At 45.4% G+C, this 17,006-nt stretch overlaps 1 protein-coding gene across 1 annotated transcript in view; it reads left to right on the top strand.

Moving 5' to 3' along the window:
- Window positions 1-12,201, top strand: part of LOC119399839 (tyrosine kinase receptor Cad96Ca) — a 103,488-nt gene extending 91,287 nt beyond the window's left edge. The window contains exons 7-10 of the mRNA XM_037666702.2: window positions 1,296-1,477; window positions 3,662-3,790; window positions 6,700-6,811; window positions 11,922-12,201. Coding sequence (XP_037522630.1) covers window positions 1,296-1,477; window positions 3,662-3,790; window positions 6,700-6,811; window positions 11,922-12,193 — 695 coding nt within the window. The 3' untranslated portion in view covers window positions 12,194-12,201. The remainder of the gene's footprint in view (window positions 1-1,295; window positions 1,478-3,661; window positions 3,791-6,699; window positions 6,812-11,921) is intronic.
- Window positions 12,202-17,006: the final 4,805 nt, after the last annotated feature.

Genomic DNA, 17,006 nt, shown 5'->3' with positions numbered 1-17,006 from the left:
TAATAAAAATAGGTGTTTTTCTCAAATAGTCAAGGTTTTCAGCAAGAGGGACCCCCCCCCCCCTTCCCCCCGAAAAAAAATTCTGTCTACGGGCCTGCATAGTGGCTGCTTCTCTATTTCACAAAAATTATGATGATTTATGGCGTAGAGGATACCCTGCAAGTGTACTTTATTAGTTGCCCCAAGACAGTTTATAACGGGCTCGAGAAAGGCCGCTCTTCAAGTTTTCGCTGTGACTGTGCTGCGTGTTCCTCGTAGGCCTGGCATTGTTTCCTCGATAGTAATGAGAAACTGGAAATCTAAAGTTTTTGGGCAGAGAGCGAGCGAGCGAGGAACTTTGTTGATAAAGACCAAAGGGATCGGGATCAGGGGTGGAAGCGAAGAGGCAGAGATTCACAAAATTTTAGCGACTTATCGAGGTCCTCGGTGGCCTGTTTGCGCGTTTCCGATTCAGCCTCCAAACGAATCTAACTACGTTTGAGCTCAAGCACAATAGAATGCGGTTGTTTAACAGTCTCGTAAATAGCTTATTTCCTGCCTCCCTAACCATCAGCGGCTTTTGACCTTAGTTCAACACGGACTCCTTATAATAGTGGCAACATCATTGCTAGCTAGTACAAGTCAGTTTGAAATAACCTGGGTTAAGATACTCGGCTTCCTGTCTCTTTAAAGGACTTCTAGTGCACATCCTCCCCCCGTGTAGGGTAGCCAACCGGGTACAACCTGGTTAACCTCCCTGCCTTTCCTTCGCTTTATATATATATATATATATATATATATATATATATATATATATATATATATATATATATATATATATATATATATATATATATATATATATATATAGTGCACACATTACAAGTACATGCGTTAGTTTGTAATATGCTAAACTTTCCGCGCTCCTCCAAATAATGTTTCGTTCTTTGCAAATCAAAAGAAGTGAAAAAAAAATGTCGCAGAAGCCACGAAAGCAGTTTACAGGTTTACAGTTATATGCCTGCCAATTTGCACTTGCACCTCTCCGGGCTATTAAATCAGGGGATTACACTAGAGCTTCGCGTAACAACATCGAATTTCGCGATTTTCACAACGATCACCATTATAGAGCTTTCTTAGCTTCTTGTCGATTTTCACAACGATCACCATTATAGAGCTTTCTTAGCTTCTTGTCGTTATCCTGCCTGTGTGGCGTTTTGATTGTTCCCACAGCATGCAGAGCTTGGCTGAGCTCATAATGAGCACAAGGGGGATCGCTGTTGGCGTTATAATGAGCCTACCCGACTCACGTGCAGAGCCGCCGCTACTCATCATGGAGCTGGTTTCGCGGGGCAAGCTGCAGTCATTCCTGCGCGAACACCGTTCCCAGGGTGCGTACTACAACGAACCCGAGGACGACGGCTGCCTGGGGCCACGAGACCTGGCGCAGTTTGCCCTGCAGGTGGCGCAGGGCATGGACTACATCCACAGGAACGGGGTCAGTACGGCACAACTTTCCGGTGGTCTACAGTATATACACAATGCCGCCGCTAAGACTAGGACACAGAAATGACTATTTTCGGCAGCAATTGTCTCCAACACTCCGAGCCTTACTTCGATTGCGAAAGGAGGGCAGATTACCAAAGCTTTTCGTCTGTAGGTTGCTTTTGCCACTGGCCACCCACATTCGTTAATCGTATGTCGCTATTCAGAGAGGGCTGAAATTTCATCTTACGAGAAATCTATGAAAGGAAAAATTGATCATCCACCTGTCTGTAACCCTAGGCTACAAGGAAATACATGCGGATTTCTCAGGACATCTTCCCAGTTGTCCACAAGGTCGTCCTGGTCTAGGGTTCGAATTCAGGACAGACGCCTTTCCGGGGCGGTCGCTCTACCAAGTGAGCTAATCAGGAAGCTATAGCAGACGGCAGCGCGAGGGCGAATGAATCAACTCGAAGGACGGCAGATGAAACGAGTCGATTACAATTTCCTTTCTTTCATTAACTTTCCTCCACATTGTGGGATTCCGCGGAACTCAATTGCCACGAGCAATCTGCACATTGCAAGATTAGTTTTTGTGAACATGGGCGCGCAGGACGCTTTTCGCGGACACTTCTCGTGCTGTCTGCGAGAACGACGCCCAGAAAAAAAGCACGGCGGCGCACACTGTAGCGCACTTTTATGGCGATTGCATCGGGGACAACTGCATGCAACCGTGTCCATCGGATATCCGGCCGACCAGCGGCGCGGCCGAGCGGCATCCGTTACAAAAAGTCGCGTGGCGTTTCGCCAGCACTCCCGACCATGACCCAATGGCGGCAGCGTTGACGGCCCATCTTGTGTATGCCACTTGCACTGGCTAGAACACTGCCAGCCAGCCAGGCCGCGCCCACATCACTTTGCTACCAAAGAACACGGAAAAAGCTAAATACAAACTGCTATTACACTACTCATCTTTAGATCCCCTCTTCGTTCATTACGGTGTTCCAAGCAAGCGAGCGCTGTGATCTCGGCGAATACAGCAGAAACCAAAGTCCATCTCTGAGCTAACGAGAAAGCAGTTTTATTGTCACCGTAGAAGAGTATTAATTTATACGCTCAGAACGAAAGGAAGCGCGAAAGTTTTTATTGAATCTCAACGAGCGCATCCTCGAGCGAACAATCCCGGGTTTCTAAGCAAAGTCATTGCAAGAGCGTGTAGTTAAACACCATTATTCCTTGAGACTCGTTCAAATGAAAGAAGGGAAACTTTAAGAGCTCGTTTTTCTTTTTTAGGCGCAACCTTAATGAAAACCAACAGACAATGAAGCCAAAAAAAAAAGAAGTGTTTCACACTCGCCGTCATGGCTACGAGCGGCGCTGGCTCCCAGGTTTACATGCACAGAAATACACGATAAAGTGGACGGGAGGACGACTGCCGCCGTATCTCAATCAGGAGAGCATCGGACGCGTCATCCGAAGGCTGCAGGTTCGGTCCCTGCCGGCGACAAGTTGTCTTTTCGTGCACTTTACTTTCTTCACACTTATATCGTAATTACTACAATAAAGTTAAAACACTAAAAACAACGTTCCATACACCTTCCTTTGCTTCACTGTTCTTGTGTTTTCGTTCGGAATAAATGCACATAGGATGCGTACGAGGATAACATGATGCAAAATGTTCCCCGCAGACTATCGGCCACTGTTTATAACGATGTTACACCATTGCTAAAGCAGCAACCATGTCATACTGCAGAATAATACGAGAACATGTCTCCGAAAGGAGAAGGCAACGGCAAAGAACAATAGACGCATGGAGTGGCGCGTCACGATGCGTGTTCGAATTCAAGCGCGCAGAAGTCGATGTGGCGGCATTGAGTACATCGGCGATGGCGTACAGTAGACGTCCTTTAAATGTACTTGGACCCTATACACGAATTAGGTAGTATCGATTTGGCTGCACATTTTGCGCTCGAGTTCAGGAAGTGCAGCACTTTACTCGCTTTAAAGGTGCAGAGCCTGCACCGCGCTCTTCGAGTTGACTTCGTGCAAGGCCTGTTGAGCAGAAATTCAGATTACTCGCTATAATAATTACGGATAACGCAAACTCTACTGTGTCACTGCGCAGTCGTGGTCTTGCACCAGCGCTGGCATACTGTGTATGTTCACGATTTTCAAATTCAGATTTTGCAACGTGCAGATCATCCACCGTGACCTGGCCGCCCGGAACGTGCTCGTGGACGAGCACAGCCAATGCAAGGTGGCCGACTTCGGCCTATCTCGCAGTGTGCGAGATTCCGAAACGGACGTCTATCAGCAGAAGTCCAAGGTATACGCCCGTAAATCTTGCACAATAATAACACTGCTACTATTTCATTCCATAGCACTCTGTCGCGTTTCCTATGGGAAACTAATTTTTCACCAGCCACTATTACGTTGTCCACACGTGGAACTATCGCGCTGCTTCGCGTACAACTTCATTCAGTGAGCAAGCTCGAACGCCACCGTTAGCTCAGCGCAACAGTTAAATTGCGATAAGATTGTAATATCACGTGCATTTGTTACTGAACATCTCGTTCTGTATCTAATGTGGAAACATTTCTAAAGTTATCTTGCAACTACTTATTATAGTTTCCAAGTTTTCAAAAATATATATAATTGAGGAGCCCTTCTCCAATCGGGAAAATGGGGGCAAGCGAAGCTTGGCGTGGGCGTGCCTGACTTGCTACTTGTCTTTCTTTCTTTCTTTCTTTCTTTCTTTCTTTCTTTCTTTCTTTCTTTCTTTCTTTCTTTCTTTCTTTCTTTCTTTCTTTCTTTCTTTCTTTCTTTCTTTCTTTCTTTCTTTCTTTCTTTCTTTCTTTCTTTCTTCTTTCTTTTCTTCCTTTCTTCTTTCTTTCTTTCTTTCTTTCTTTCTTCTTTCCTTCCTTCTTTCCTTCTTTCTTTCTTTCTTTCATTCCTTCCTTCTTTCTCTCCTTCTTTCTTTCCTTCTTTCTTTCCTTCTTTCCTTCTTTCTTTCTTTCTTTCCTTCCTTTTTCTTTCTTTCTTTCTTTCTTTCCTTCCTTCTTTCTTTCTTTCTTTCTTTCTTTCTTTCTTTCCTTCCTTCTTTCTTTCTTTCCTTCTTTCTTTCTTTATTTACTTCTTTCTTTCTTTCTTTACTTCCTTCTTTCTTTCCTTCTTTCTTTCCTTCCTTCTTTCTTTCTTTCTTTCCTTCCTTCTTTCTTTCTTTCTTTCTTTCTTTCTTTCTTTCATCCCCGGAACGCTGTTTTCGGGTGGAATCGGCGTGGCGTCTTTCATGTTAAGATAGATTTAATCAATGTAGACAAGGTATTAGGCCAGCATGAAACAAGGAAGTTTTTTTTTTCTTTTTTCTTCGAGCATGGCGGCAGACATGTCACCGCCCCGTTATAAAGGGGACGCTCATAGCATCCATCCATCCATCCATCCATCCAGCGTTCGTCAGCCTGTAGAACGGCCCAACGAAAGGACCATCACGCGAGTCAGAATTTTCAGGAAACTTGTGCGATTCCTGATATCGACCTTGCGCGTTGTCCAGCAGATCGTTTTTAGTCCGCCAACACGAAATAATGCAATGAAGTGCCCACAGCAAGTGTGCTCCTTCCTAGCAGTTTTTTTTTCTTTTGCATCGTCGGTAGAACTCCTTCATAAGCTTCAGTTCAGTTCGCAATGTGCAAGAATGGACGCGTGGCCCAGTGTTCAAGGCACTCGCTTTCGGAACTGGTACCCGGGTTCCAGCCCCAACACCAGAAAGAACATTTGTTTTATTGATTATTTCTTTAGTGCGCGCGCGCCAGCTGTGGGTGATGAGGGTTTTCTGGAACACCACCAGTTACACAGGTCAGTCAATACAAACTTCGCGTGAATAAATATTTGCTTCTAAATCCTGTTTTAGAGAAACCTTGCGAATGAGTGACTTTATTCTTTGTGCACTCTTGCAAAGAATATGTGGTTCCTGTAGAGATAGCGGTTGACTGTTTTGTTAGAAACGTTCTGGCATGCATTATGAAGTGAACTCAATTAACTGGTGCTGAGCAGTGACTGTTTTATTATGACTTTGACTGCCTGCCAGAAGCTGCGCCGTACGAAGTTCAGTTAGGGTACCTGGTGCAATTAAAATCCTAAATAAACAATGACCTTTTTATGGCCCGCTGTCATAAAGGATATTTCTCCATTCCCAACAAATACGGCCTGTCTAACAGTCGGATAACGTAGCCCAGATGGCATCATTCGCTTTAACTTCAAAATTGACGTTTTATTTTAAAAACAGAATAAGCAGTCAAAAACTGTTGCGGATTTATTGTCATGCACGCAAAACTCCAAGCGTAAATGTCCCGTCTTGTTTCTCAAAAAGTAATTACTGTAGCCCTGCTTCCATAATTAGAACAATTTAATTAATCAGGGAAACGAAACGAACGAAGAAGTGTGTTGGTCTTCAATTGGGGTAACTCCGAAATAACCATATACCATGAATGCAGTGATTAAATTGTCGATATTATATTGTTGCTCACAAACTTAAAGCAAAACCCGCACTTTCTTCCCACCTTTCTTAGTTACCTGACAAACCGGGTTTCCAGCAAGCCTTGGTCTTAGTTTTTTTTTTTTTAATGCGATAAGCATTCTATGCCCACTTAAAGATAAAACTGTGTGCACGCGTCTCTCCATCACGTAAGACGATCGTCACTATAAAGAAATAAGTATATAAAACAAAACAAATTTTCTTACCGGTGCTGGAGTTGGAACCCAGGCTCCCACACTCCGCAGACTAGTGTCTCGAGCATTGCACATGTCCAGAAAATTCCGACTTTGCGAAAATTCAATTCCAAACCACGGCTCGGCTAGAGGGGAGACGCGACGCGCGCGCTAATCGCGTCTTCCCTCTAGCCCAGCTGTGGCCAAGCCCGCGGTTCGATGATCGTGCGATGGGCTTTTCATTGGACCGTTATAGATGTCGACGAACTCTAATAAAAAATAAAAAGAACAGATGAAAGACGCCACGCTGGCAGCACCCGAAAACAAAGATCCAGGGAACGGTGGACTTGCACTTTCCTACGATAAAACTCCACGCTTACGTATCGGTTAGACAACTCCCAAAGGAGATCTGCATGGATTTTATATGATCTAAATGTTTGCGCGTATTCACAACTGTGCACATCGAAGTGTCGCTGAAGGCAACTAATGCGCTTTTTTTTTTTCTCTCGCATCTTTTTGCGTTTCGGAAAGGGCGCGCTACCGGTACGGTGGATGGCCCCGGAGTGTCTGTACCTGCAGGTGTTCACCACAAAGTCCGACGTGTGGGCCTTCGGGATCCTGCTGTGGGAAATTGTGACGCTAGGTACGCATACCTGTTTCATCGGTAACTCCTATCTATTCTGCACATGCAGGCTTTTGCAGCAGTACATAGCGGCAGATTCCAGGCTTGCACAGAGATTGCGCCTTCTTTTCGGCGGGATTTGCTACGAGGATGACTGCGAGGTGGTCGCAATGCCAAAAAATCGAATTAAAGGGGCCCTCCAACACTTTTTCAGCATGTTCAGAAAACGCTGCCGATCGGTAATCGAGGCTCCCGAGAACACGCGAGCCAAGCATTATAGCGCAGCACGCGGCCTGAGATTTACAATAAATTCTCAAAGTCAGCTAAAAAGCGCTTCCTATTCTCTCGACAAACACGATGCTTACGGCGTCACTGACACAAGTTCCACGCCATTGGTTGATTTGAACATGGCGTTACTGCGGCCGCCGCGGGAGGCCGTCATGTGCCCACGCGCGCGCGCGATCGCAGGGGAAGTACACCGCGCGTTCGAATAAAACAAAAACAAAATTGCCGAAGGTCACGAGGCGCGCGTGACGTACTTTCTTCCCCCGTGCCACCCCTCCCTGCTTAGTTTCCAGCGCTTTCGTCAGGACGAGAGAAGAGAGAAAGCAAATACAGCGTGCGACAAATCATTGTAAGTCCGCTCGTGCTGGACGGATTCTAAAAATTTTTGCGGTGATCGATTCGCGAGGAAATAAGCTCCTTTGATGAAGCCACTCCATGGCTACTTGGAAAAGTGCTGCAGGGCCCCTTTAAGGGCGTCGCGGAGGCCAGTTGGAGCGGCATGATTCGTCAGCCCTCATCTATTTGACCTGTAGTGTGAATCTAGCTGTGTCACCTCGATCCGAGTCAGAGAGGGCGCTAGGAAGCGGCGCAAATAAAAACGTCACAGTTTCGCCGCAAGAGAGAAGGAATGAATGCGATAGCAACAAATTGGAATTTTATACGGAGAAAAGCAGCTCCCTCCTTTATAAAATACGGCCATGTGACCTTCGTGCGGTATATAGCTTCAGCGCAAACTTTGCGATGAGAGCACAGCACGTACAAAGCTATGAACCATCTGTTAAACCCCCCTCCAAAGATAGGCCCGCGAGTGCACGCGACCACGCCTTGCAGGTGAAAGTAGAGAGTCGAAGGTGCACAGCCCCACTTCGGCTCCTATATCCATGCGACGAAAGACGGGCGGGCGACGCCCTTTAAAGCGCGCCCTTTGGCCCTTCGCGCCATTTCGCGGGTTACAGTGAACAATCCTCTGCCACGCTGAAGCACCTCAGACATCTGCGTATCACCAACGGTAAATTGTGTATATACAGGGTATGTCCGAAAAGTAATGTCAGTGAGACGATTAAAAAAGATGTATTGATCAGATCAGTACAACGCAATTAAAAGTTTCAAAATAGGCTCCTCCTGCGGCGATGCATCGCTTCCAGTGAGATTTCCAGGCATCGAAGGCGTCGAAGCCGGAATGTCATTTAAAGCCTTGGTGCAAGCCTCTTTGACTTTGTCAACTGTTCTGGAATGATGTCCTTTCATGGGAGTTTTCAAGCGCGGAAACAAAAGGAAGTTGTAGGAGTCCTGTCGGGACTGCAGGGCAGCCGGGGAACCCTTGGCACCTTTGAATCGACAAGGAAGCGGGTCAAGACGAAGGCGGTGTGGACTGGCGCGCTGGCATCGGTGATGGTCGTTGACAGCCGTCCTGGGCGGGCTTCATCGCTGGCCTCTTTACGACCTTCTAAAATGGCCTTATGCCGCCGGAACACTTGTCGTTATGACTAACAATTATCACCAAAGCTCTTTATTATAGGAAAAGTATCCACTTCAGTTAGGACTTGTCGAGTTTCAGACAAAACTTGATGGCAATACTTTGCTCCAACGAGCGCTGCATTGTCGCTTGCACGGGAAGTGAAAACGAGTTTCACGGAAAAGTATCTCCTTACTCTCCAGATGGTGTGATACGACAGTGCGACCACACGTTCGTGAGCTAACTTCCCCCTCCACCAATATCAAGTGGTCCTAGCCTGTTGTGAGGTATAGACGCTTTACAATTTAATCATCGACATTACTTCTCAGACAAACCCTGTAAATAGCTCGCCGTTAGTAAGCTTGAGGATGTATGCGTTTGTGGCTGAGTGATTCAACGCGTCGCCCCGCGGATCCAGGGGTCGCCGCTACTCAAATGCTTCCAAGCGTGCTTTGGCTGATCTGCGTTCGTTCATAGCTGCATTGTACAGGGCTTTACGCTCTTTGATGGACGCGTCAGCGGCGTGTAGTCCTGTACAACAAAGAGCGTGAAGTCCTGTACAATGCGGCGATAAAAGAATGCAGCCGTGTATCAACCAAAGAACGCTTGCGCGCGAGCGCGCGTCTGTTTCATATTTGGCGTGTTTCGCGCGCTTTTGTTTTTTCTCGGAAAAGATAACCATGCAGGAAGACGTGATCACAAAAAAATCCTTGATTCTGAGGTTATTTCACGCGGCCTACAACTGAAAGTTAATACTTTATCGATTCGAGCGATAATTAAAAATGCGTAATTAACCCTTTCAGTCACGGTGTGTACACTTGTAGACATCAATTTCGGAGTTGCATCACGCACCGCGTGTTTCTTCATATGGCCTGAAACTTAGTGTGCACATTCGTGCAGGCTACCTGAGTGGACAACTAGCGCTTATTTAACTTCATTATGCTGCTTACTGCTGCAGATGATCACTTTTGCTAGAGATACTACCATGTTACACGATTGTTCGACGTGCGACGTTCCAGGACCGGCGTCAAGCATACAACCAAAAAACAAACTGTGCATGCATTTTGGGCCTAATAGTTGATTCAATTTATGCACGGATTGAAGCTGACTGACTGCAGAATAATTAGATATTTATTTACACGCTTTAATTGCTGAAACTCACACAAAACAACACATTCCTTAATTTTATTTCTTGGAATGTAATACTGAGTGCCTTGAAGTCATGCCATGCAAATTTGATGCATTTGCAGACAGTGCATCATAATTCGTGACTGAAAGGGTTAAGTTAAATTAAATTACTAATACTTAGTAATAAAAAAGTACACAGTTTATATGTACACATGACTACTACTAATATACAGCAGGTACAGCTTTCCTAGGGCCCATCCTTTCTTTCTCAAATCTTGGTCCGAGTTAGCTGGGACATCCGGTATATACGAGATGCCCATTTGAACATTGTAGTAATATTATTGCAATGTTCTAGGATATTTGAATAGTTTACAACACCGCGGATTAAACGTATGGGTGGTACCATAAAATGTTCAAATGCCCTGAGAACCTGCGTGCTTCCTCGCGCGCTGGTGGAATTTTTCTTGGGATGTTTCAAAAGGTGGTGGTGATGGTGATGTTGCCACAGGCGGGGTTAGCCTGGCAGACCTGGTCGGCAATTGCTCCGCTTGAGCGACTCTTTCCATGCAGTATGTCTCACCATACATCACTTAATAATAATAATATCTGGGGTTTAACGTCCCAAAACCACCATATGATTATGAGAGAAGCCGTAGTGGAGGGCTCCGGAAATTTCGACCACCTGGGGTTCTTTAACGTGCACCTAAATCAAGACAACCAAGACAACCGAGAGTACACGGGCCTCAAACATTTTCGCCTCCGCACCATACATCACTTAAACCTTTCTCTCGTAGAAAGTGTAAAACTGTAGTAGCCACTTCTTTGCGAACCATCCGCACACCTGCCGGAAACGCAATGTCTTCACAGCATCCGTGGGGAAACCCTCTTCATATTGTCCATTGGTCTCTCCCTTTCGGAGCAAAAGCGCTTACAGGACCAGATGTAGTGATGTATATCCCCAGCTTCATTGCACTCTGTGCACAACAGGGAAGGAACGCCCCTAACTTTAAACAACCAGGCAGAGGTGTATAGGCCGATCGTGTTGACTCGGTGCGACTGAGTCCTCTTGTGACACATGGCTGATGTGGCGAATTCCACAAAGAGTGAAAATAGCATCGAATTGTCTCTTTTGGTAGTTGCTGATTTACAGGAGCTCTGACTGTCGGTTGTCTTGAAAGTACTTCGTTGGCTAGGGCATCTGCTCTTTCGTTGCCGCTGACACCAACATGTGAAGGTATCCACTGCAATGTTATCTTGATACCTTTTTTGGTAGCGTCTTTCAGTGATGTCAGCGACTGGCGGCAGAACTTGTTTGTGGAAGGTTCCCTGTATATATAATAGTGTGTGTGTGTGTGTGTGTGTGTGTGTGTGTGTGTGTGTGTGTGTGTGTGTGTGTGTGTGTGTGTGTGTGTGTGTGTGTGTGTGTGTGTGTGTGTGTGTGTGTGTGTGTGTGTGTGTGTGTGTGTGTGTGTGTGTGTGTGTGTGTGTGTGTGTGTGTGTGTGTGTGTGTGTGTGTGTGTGTGTGTGTGTGTGTTTTGCCTGCTTCCCCTCACTCATGTTGGGTGCGTCGCGACAGCCGAGAGATGGCGCGACGTGCACCTGCCCCGAAATCCTGAGTGATATTCCGAACGCGTAATTCGAAGGTTCTGGGTTCGGTCCTAACCGGCGACAATCTATTTTCCTCCACTTTATTAACTTCCTTTTATGTCATGATTACTACCCTTCAAATGAAAATTGCAAATAATGCTCATTATGCTTTCCTTGGCCTTATTATCTGTTGACTTCATTAGGTGGTGTCTAACAAAGAAACGGACACCTCCATCCATTTTCCTTCTTTCGTTCACATTCTAAACCGTGTTTCTCACGATATCCATAATTAGCAACGCGTTTCTCGAAACGTGTGCTCAGAACGGGATTTATGCTAAATCAATATCTTTTAAAAAGTTAATAAGCGAGGCTGCCATCAAGCTGCGAGTTCTAACCAAAGTAATTACTACCTGTTCAATTAATCCAGCTATCTGCTTCAGGCGATCTTGAACAGATCACCTGGTATATCTATGCTAGTCATGAATGGGACAAGAGCCCCGCTACTTGCACTGACGCTTCGTGTGAGCAGTGTCGTGCGCAGTTTTACCACGCTCAGGGACCTACATAACACCGACACAGGTACCCAGTAAGCACAACGCAACCCCGACCTACCCTGTACCCGACCACACTGACTTTAAACCCCCTGGTGGGCCGTCTTCTTCTGCTTGCTTGTAGGTTCCACGCCGTACCCAGGCCTGAGCGCTCAGGAGGTGATCCATGCAGTACGCGACGGCCGCGTAATGGCGCAGCCGGTGCACTGCCGCTGGGAACTGTACCGGCTCATGCGTGCCTGCTGGCACCCGGACCCCAAGGAGCGGCCGCCCTTCTCGAAGCTCGCCACCGACCTTGACCAACTCATAAAGCTGAACGCCGGATACATCGACCTAGACAACTTCCCCGAACACGCCTACTACAATCTCGAATATGGCGTGGACGAGAAATTGTAGATGCCTCCGTTCGGATAGGTTTGGGACTATGTCACGGCTGCAGGCGTCCGGTAACTAGTGTTGCCTCGCATCAGCTTTGTTTATTTTTATTTTTTATTGTCTGTGTGCAACGACACAAGAATGAGACAAGGACACTTGCTGTGATGTTACCACCAAGCCTGTGGCTGACAGGCGTGGCAGCTGTTGAGTGATGGTGGACCGCCAGTGAATAGATGTCACATCTGAAGATTCTTCTCACTTCAGGGCGTTGGACGGATGCCAAGTATGTTTCGCGACAGTCATCGATTTAGAGACTCGTGCATTTTAATGTATACCATTTGTAAGGCTACTTAGGCCGCATACATCTGCACCTGTTCGTTTTACGTGCGCGCAAAGACCGATATTAACTATACCATAAAGGGCTAAATTGAAGTATTTTGAGCTTCAAATTGTTAAGGGCGATGTCAGTTCACTGGTTATTCGATGGCGTGCTCCATCAGAAAAGGTGCGCGATAAACAAAACAACATGCCATCTGCTGGAAAAACGCTGCAAGCAAAAAAAAAAAAGAAAGAATAATATATCCAAAGAAGGCAGTGTACACACTGCCTTCAAAGTAACCGTAGTTGTCACAAAAAAAAAAATGCCAGCTTAGCAGTTGTGTGTACAGCTGCCTGAAACGGTTTTCTTCGAGCCTAAGGTGAATAGCCAGAACAGCCGGGAAACAGTACAATTATACTTCGGTCATCGCCACAGTATACGAGAAACGCTGTGCTCAGATCTCAATGTCATGTACCATACAGTTTCTAGCTACTCCAGCCAATATATATAGCTAAATTGGAAAAAGATAACACAAGTGCCGAGTACAAGCTTGCAAACTGAAAATTGCAATGCGTCAGTAAAAATATGCGAGCTGCATCACCGATGAGATTCTTGACCTGTGCCACAACACACAAAACACACAAGTTCAAATTATATACTTAATCTTTAGCTTGGATAAAAAGCTTTTAAAGAAAAAATACGCTGTATCTACGCAAGAACTTTTGTTCAACTGCATGATTTGTCTAGCAGAATGAAGACAACATGCTCAGCGGACGGAAGACCATTTGTAAAGGCCTATAGTTTCGGAAAAAGTACATTTCAAGAGAACGCTACAAAATTGGTTATCCTTATGCATCGTATAGCAGTCGCTTTCTAGTTTAAAGTGTAAATCTATTTAGTCACGTAGATCACAAAAAAAATGCTGTTGAGTTCTTCCTGATCAATTTGCCATTGTTAAATTTGTACCAGCTGTTTTTGTCATATTGGACAAATGAAAATTTTATTTGCGTTGCTTCTACGTATATTGTTTGAATTTACAACATGGTTAAAAACTGAATAAAAGAGAAAGATGGACAGCATCAGGTGCACACTTGGGGGAGGAAATCAATTTGCCATTGTTAAATTTGTACCAGCTGTTTTTGTCATATTGGAGAAATGAAAATTTTATTTGCGTTGCTTCTACGTATATTGTTTTGGTTTACAACATGGTAAAACAAACTGAATAAAAGAGAGAGATGGGCAGCATCACGTGCACATTTGGGGGGGGACATCAATATTTTGCCAGATCCCTTCCCCCAGTGCCGGGTAGCAAGCCGGACGTGCGTCTGGGTATACCTTCCGGCCTCTCCCCTGCTTCTCTATCTCTCTCTTTCTCGGTGGTTAAAAACTAATCTTAAACGTAAATGATAGTGTCTCCAAATAGCGAGTAAAACAAGAAAATTGTCCGCGATTGGTCAAGACGGCAATCTGGTCCTTGACGTGAGAAAACGCAAAAGGCCTTAAATTTCAAGTAAACGGCCAGGGTAGAAGTTACTGATTATGTGAAAAGGGTTGATTTCTTGACCTTGATGACGAAACTATATTTCATTCTGTGTGCCATTCAGCGTGTATTTGTCTTTGTGCTGGACATATGTTCGACTCGTCATTGCTTGGTAAGAACTTGTGCGCGTATTCTTTCTGTGCGAAGGACCCCTACGTTCACCAGAAGTGTTCGACGCACTTTCGAACTCCCGTGCGAAGGTCTTAACGCGTTTGTGACAAGTTGTGCGGATTGGCTTCGCGCTCTTTTGGGTGAACCCCGAGCTTAATGAACGCTAGCGAGCGCGGTGTGTTGTGTAGGTACACTACTCGCGATAAGTCACCCGACAGAAACGAGACGCCATGAGAAGTTTGTAAATTATCACTTCGTCAAACTCCGCATGAGGAATTCGTGACGGTTCATCCGGTATCATATAGCACGCTGTGCTAACGCAATGTGCACTCAACATTCGACGGTGCCTTCATTATTTATGCGCGGGCGCGCTCATGTGTACACGTATTCAGTGCACTATAATGCTTGATGTGCATTCCGGCTCTTCGAGCGAGCATCGGACTGTACCCTTCTTGCATGTCGGCTTGGTTGAAAGATTTTCTCGTGTGCGTATTTAATGTTGCTCTGATAAATATTACATGCGTATTATGTTAAGATTTTTGTGGTTTAGTCGAATGATAAATAAATTTACTCGGCAGAGAAAAAAAAACACGAATAAGAAGAAAATGTAACGTCATTGTTCTTGTGCATGTGAGCACGCAATGATGGCGCATACTTTTCTTCGATCTTATATACACTGTCGTTGTTTAGAAGTAGAAATATCAGTAACTCGTATACGTACGTTCTTCTATTATTTTCTTGTGCGAGTGCTCCGTATATCTATTTGTATAAAGATGGACCACTCAGCGCAATAACAGGCCTTAACGCCTATGTTATTCACATGGGTATAGCCTCGAACGTTGTCACGGAAAGCCTTTAGAGAGCGAATGGTCGCTTCTCAAAACTATATTGTTTCACGAAGAGACGCAGCCATATCATTACGCTATAAAAAGCAAAGAAACAAAGATGATCTAGTAAGCCGTCATAGCTCTTTCAATGTAGCCTTATTCCAAGAAAACCTGACCTGTGCAAGCCTGCGCGATGCGTTTTTCCCAACAAGCAAAATTACTCAGGTACAGACGGACTTTGGCAAGCTTTTGGTGCGTTGTTTTGCCTCGGCCGCATGATAAAACTCAAGCGACTACTTGAGCGTGCCCTTCTAAAACGGTTTCATTGGATAGAGGAGTGTCTTAGAGCAGTCCTTTGAGAAATAATATATCGTATCACTAACTATAATGTCAAAAGAGCCAAGCAACTTCAGCATACGTGCACTTGATTCAATAAGGAACACAGGCGCGTGATTGTTATTTGCAAGTTTGGCTGACGTTGCCACTGAAGATCATATCGGATGACGTCGCTGTTAGAGCGTGCTAGCCTTCTGGTATCTTGTAATATTATCTCCAGCTCTGATAATGGTTGAGCTGATGGAGAATTGTCATGAAAGACAGTAGGTGAAAGGGAAAGACGACGTTCGGTGTGTGGCATCTGCATCGGCCTCGCAAAACACTAGCCCTCCGGCTTGTGTATTTCTAAGTAAATGCCTCACGAGTAGCAATATGTTGTGTCAGCCCTGCGTGTATGCGTCGTGCACTTATTGCTCAGTCCTTGCCAGAGGTATTTCAGCTTCATGTGGTTCGATACCAAAGCGTCATAATAGATTAGTAGACTACTTTTTCATTGACTACTGGGCGGTATCTCCCGAGATCATACCAGGAAAGGTAAATAGCCACCTATGAAGTTCCCTCGCTAGCTCCGTGGCATCAAAGGTTGTGGCAAGGTCGGACCTGGATGGCCTAATCTGCCGCCAATAAAAGAAGAGTGAGTTGTTTAAAAAGAACAAAACAATAATACATTAAGTTGGAAGCCTTTGTTAATCTCTCCTGCAAGTAAAAAAAGGTCCGTACGGGAGTAAGAAAGACTTAATTTCCCATTGCATTCAACAGGCTTTTATATACAACAGGCTCCACTCTATATCTGCGAAGTTCGAACGGAAAGTTTAGGCTTCTTTCTGACGTTGTGGCGCAACTGCAGCAAAAACCACCAGCGCCGCACTGGCGTAGTCGCACTTAAATTTCGATGACAGAGGCTACGTATTTGATCTTTCGCAGGCCCACCTTATATGTCGTTGCTCCGAGAGAGATGGGTGCATGGCAGCCTTTTATGAATGACGACTTCTTTAAATTGTTTTGTTTTTACTTTTTCTTCTGTGTACGCCAATTAGTGCATACTTATTGTGACCGCCTGTGCGTTACGGACTCATTAGTGTCGATGAGGGACTGTGTACATCAGTGAATAGAAGAATGAATAAACGGTGTTGATGCATTCGACCGTCTGTCTATACCACCAGTTGGACCCCTGCGACAGCGCCCGGTAACAAGTATGCAGCTTGGCAAACACGTGCAACAATTTTAATGTCAGCGCCGACCTTCTGATGTACAAAACACTCACTCTCCTTATAATAAACCGTCTCTGGTCTTATCACCCTAGATCGTCTCGATCATTTCATAATACCCCCTGGTCTCGTACTGTTGGCGTACTGAGCCGAACGCGCTTAATATGCTAGCGTCGCTGCCACGAAATTTCTTTTCAGTACGCTTGGTCATATAGCAGCGGGGCTGTTTAATCTCGTCGTTGGTCCGTGAGCCGCGCACAGAAAATGTTGATCATCATGAACCGGCACGCACTCTCTTCATCCTCTTCTTCAGCGACGTCGTCGTCTTCATCTTCTGCTTCGCTCCCAGAACACGTGCACCGATTTCTCCGGCGCGGCATGCAATAACTCTGATGCGAGACAACGCGTACAGAGACAGAGAAAGAAAGAGAAATAAAGATAGAGAAATAGAGAAATTCTAGCGAGGGTAATTTCTTCGCGAAGCGAGATTCGA

The sequence above is a fragment of the Rhipicephalus sanguineus genome, chromosome 1 (assembly GCF_013339695.2).
Source record: "Rhipicephalus sanguineus isolate Rsan-2018 chromosome 1, BIME_Rsan_1.4, whole genome shotgun sequence".
Taxonomy (NCBI): Eukaryota; Metazoa; Arthropoda; class Arachnida; order Ixodida; family Ixodidae; genus Rhipicephalus; species Rhipicephalus sanguineus.
The sequence above is the reverse complement of the archived record's forward strand: the minus strand, read 5'-3'. Positions and strand labels throughout refer to the sequence as shown.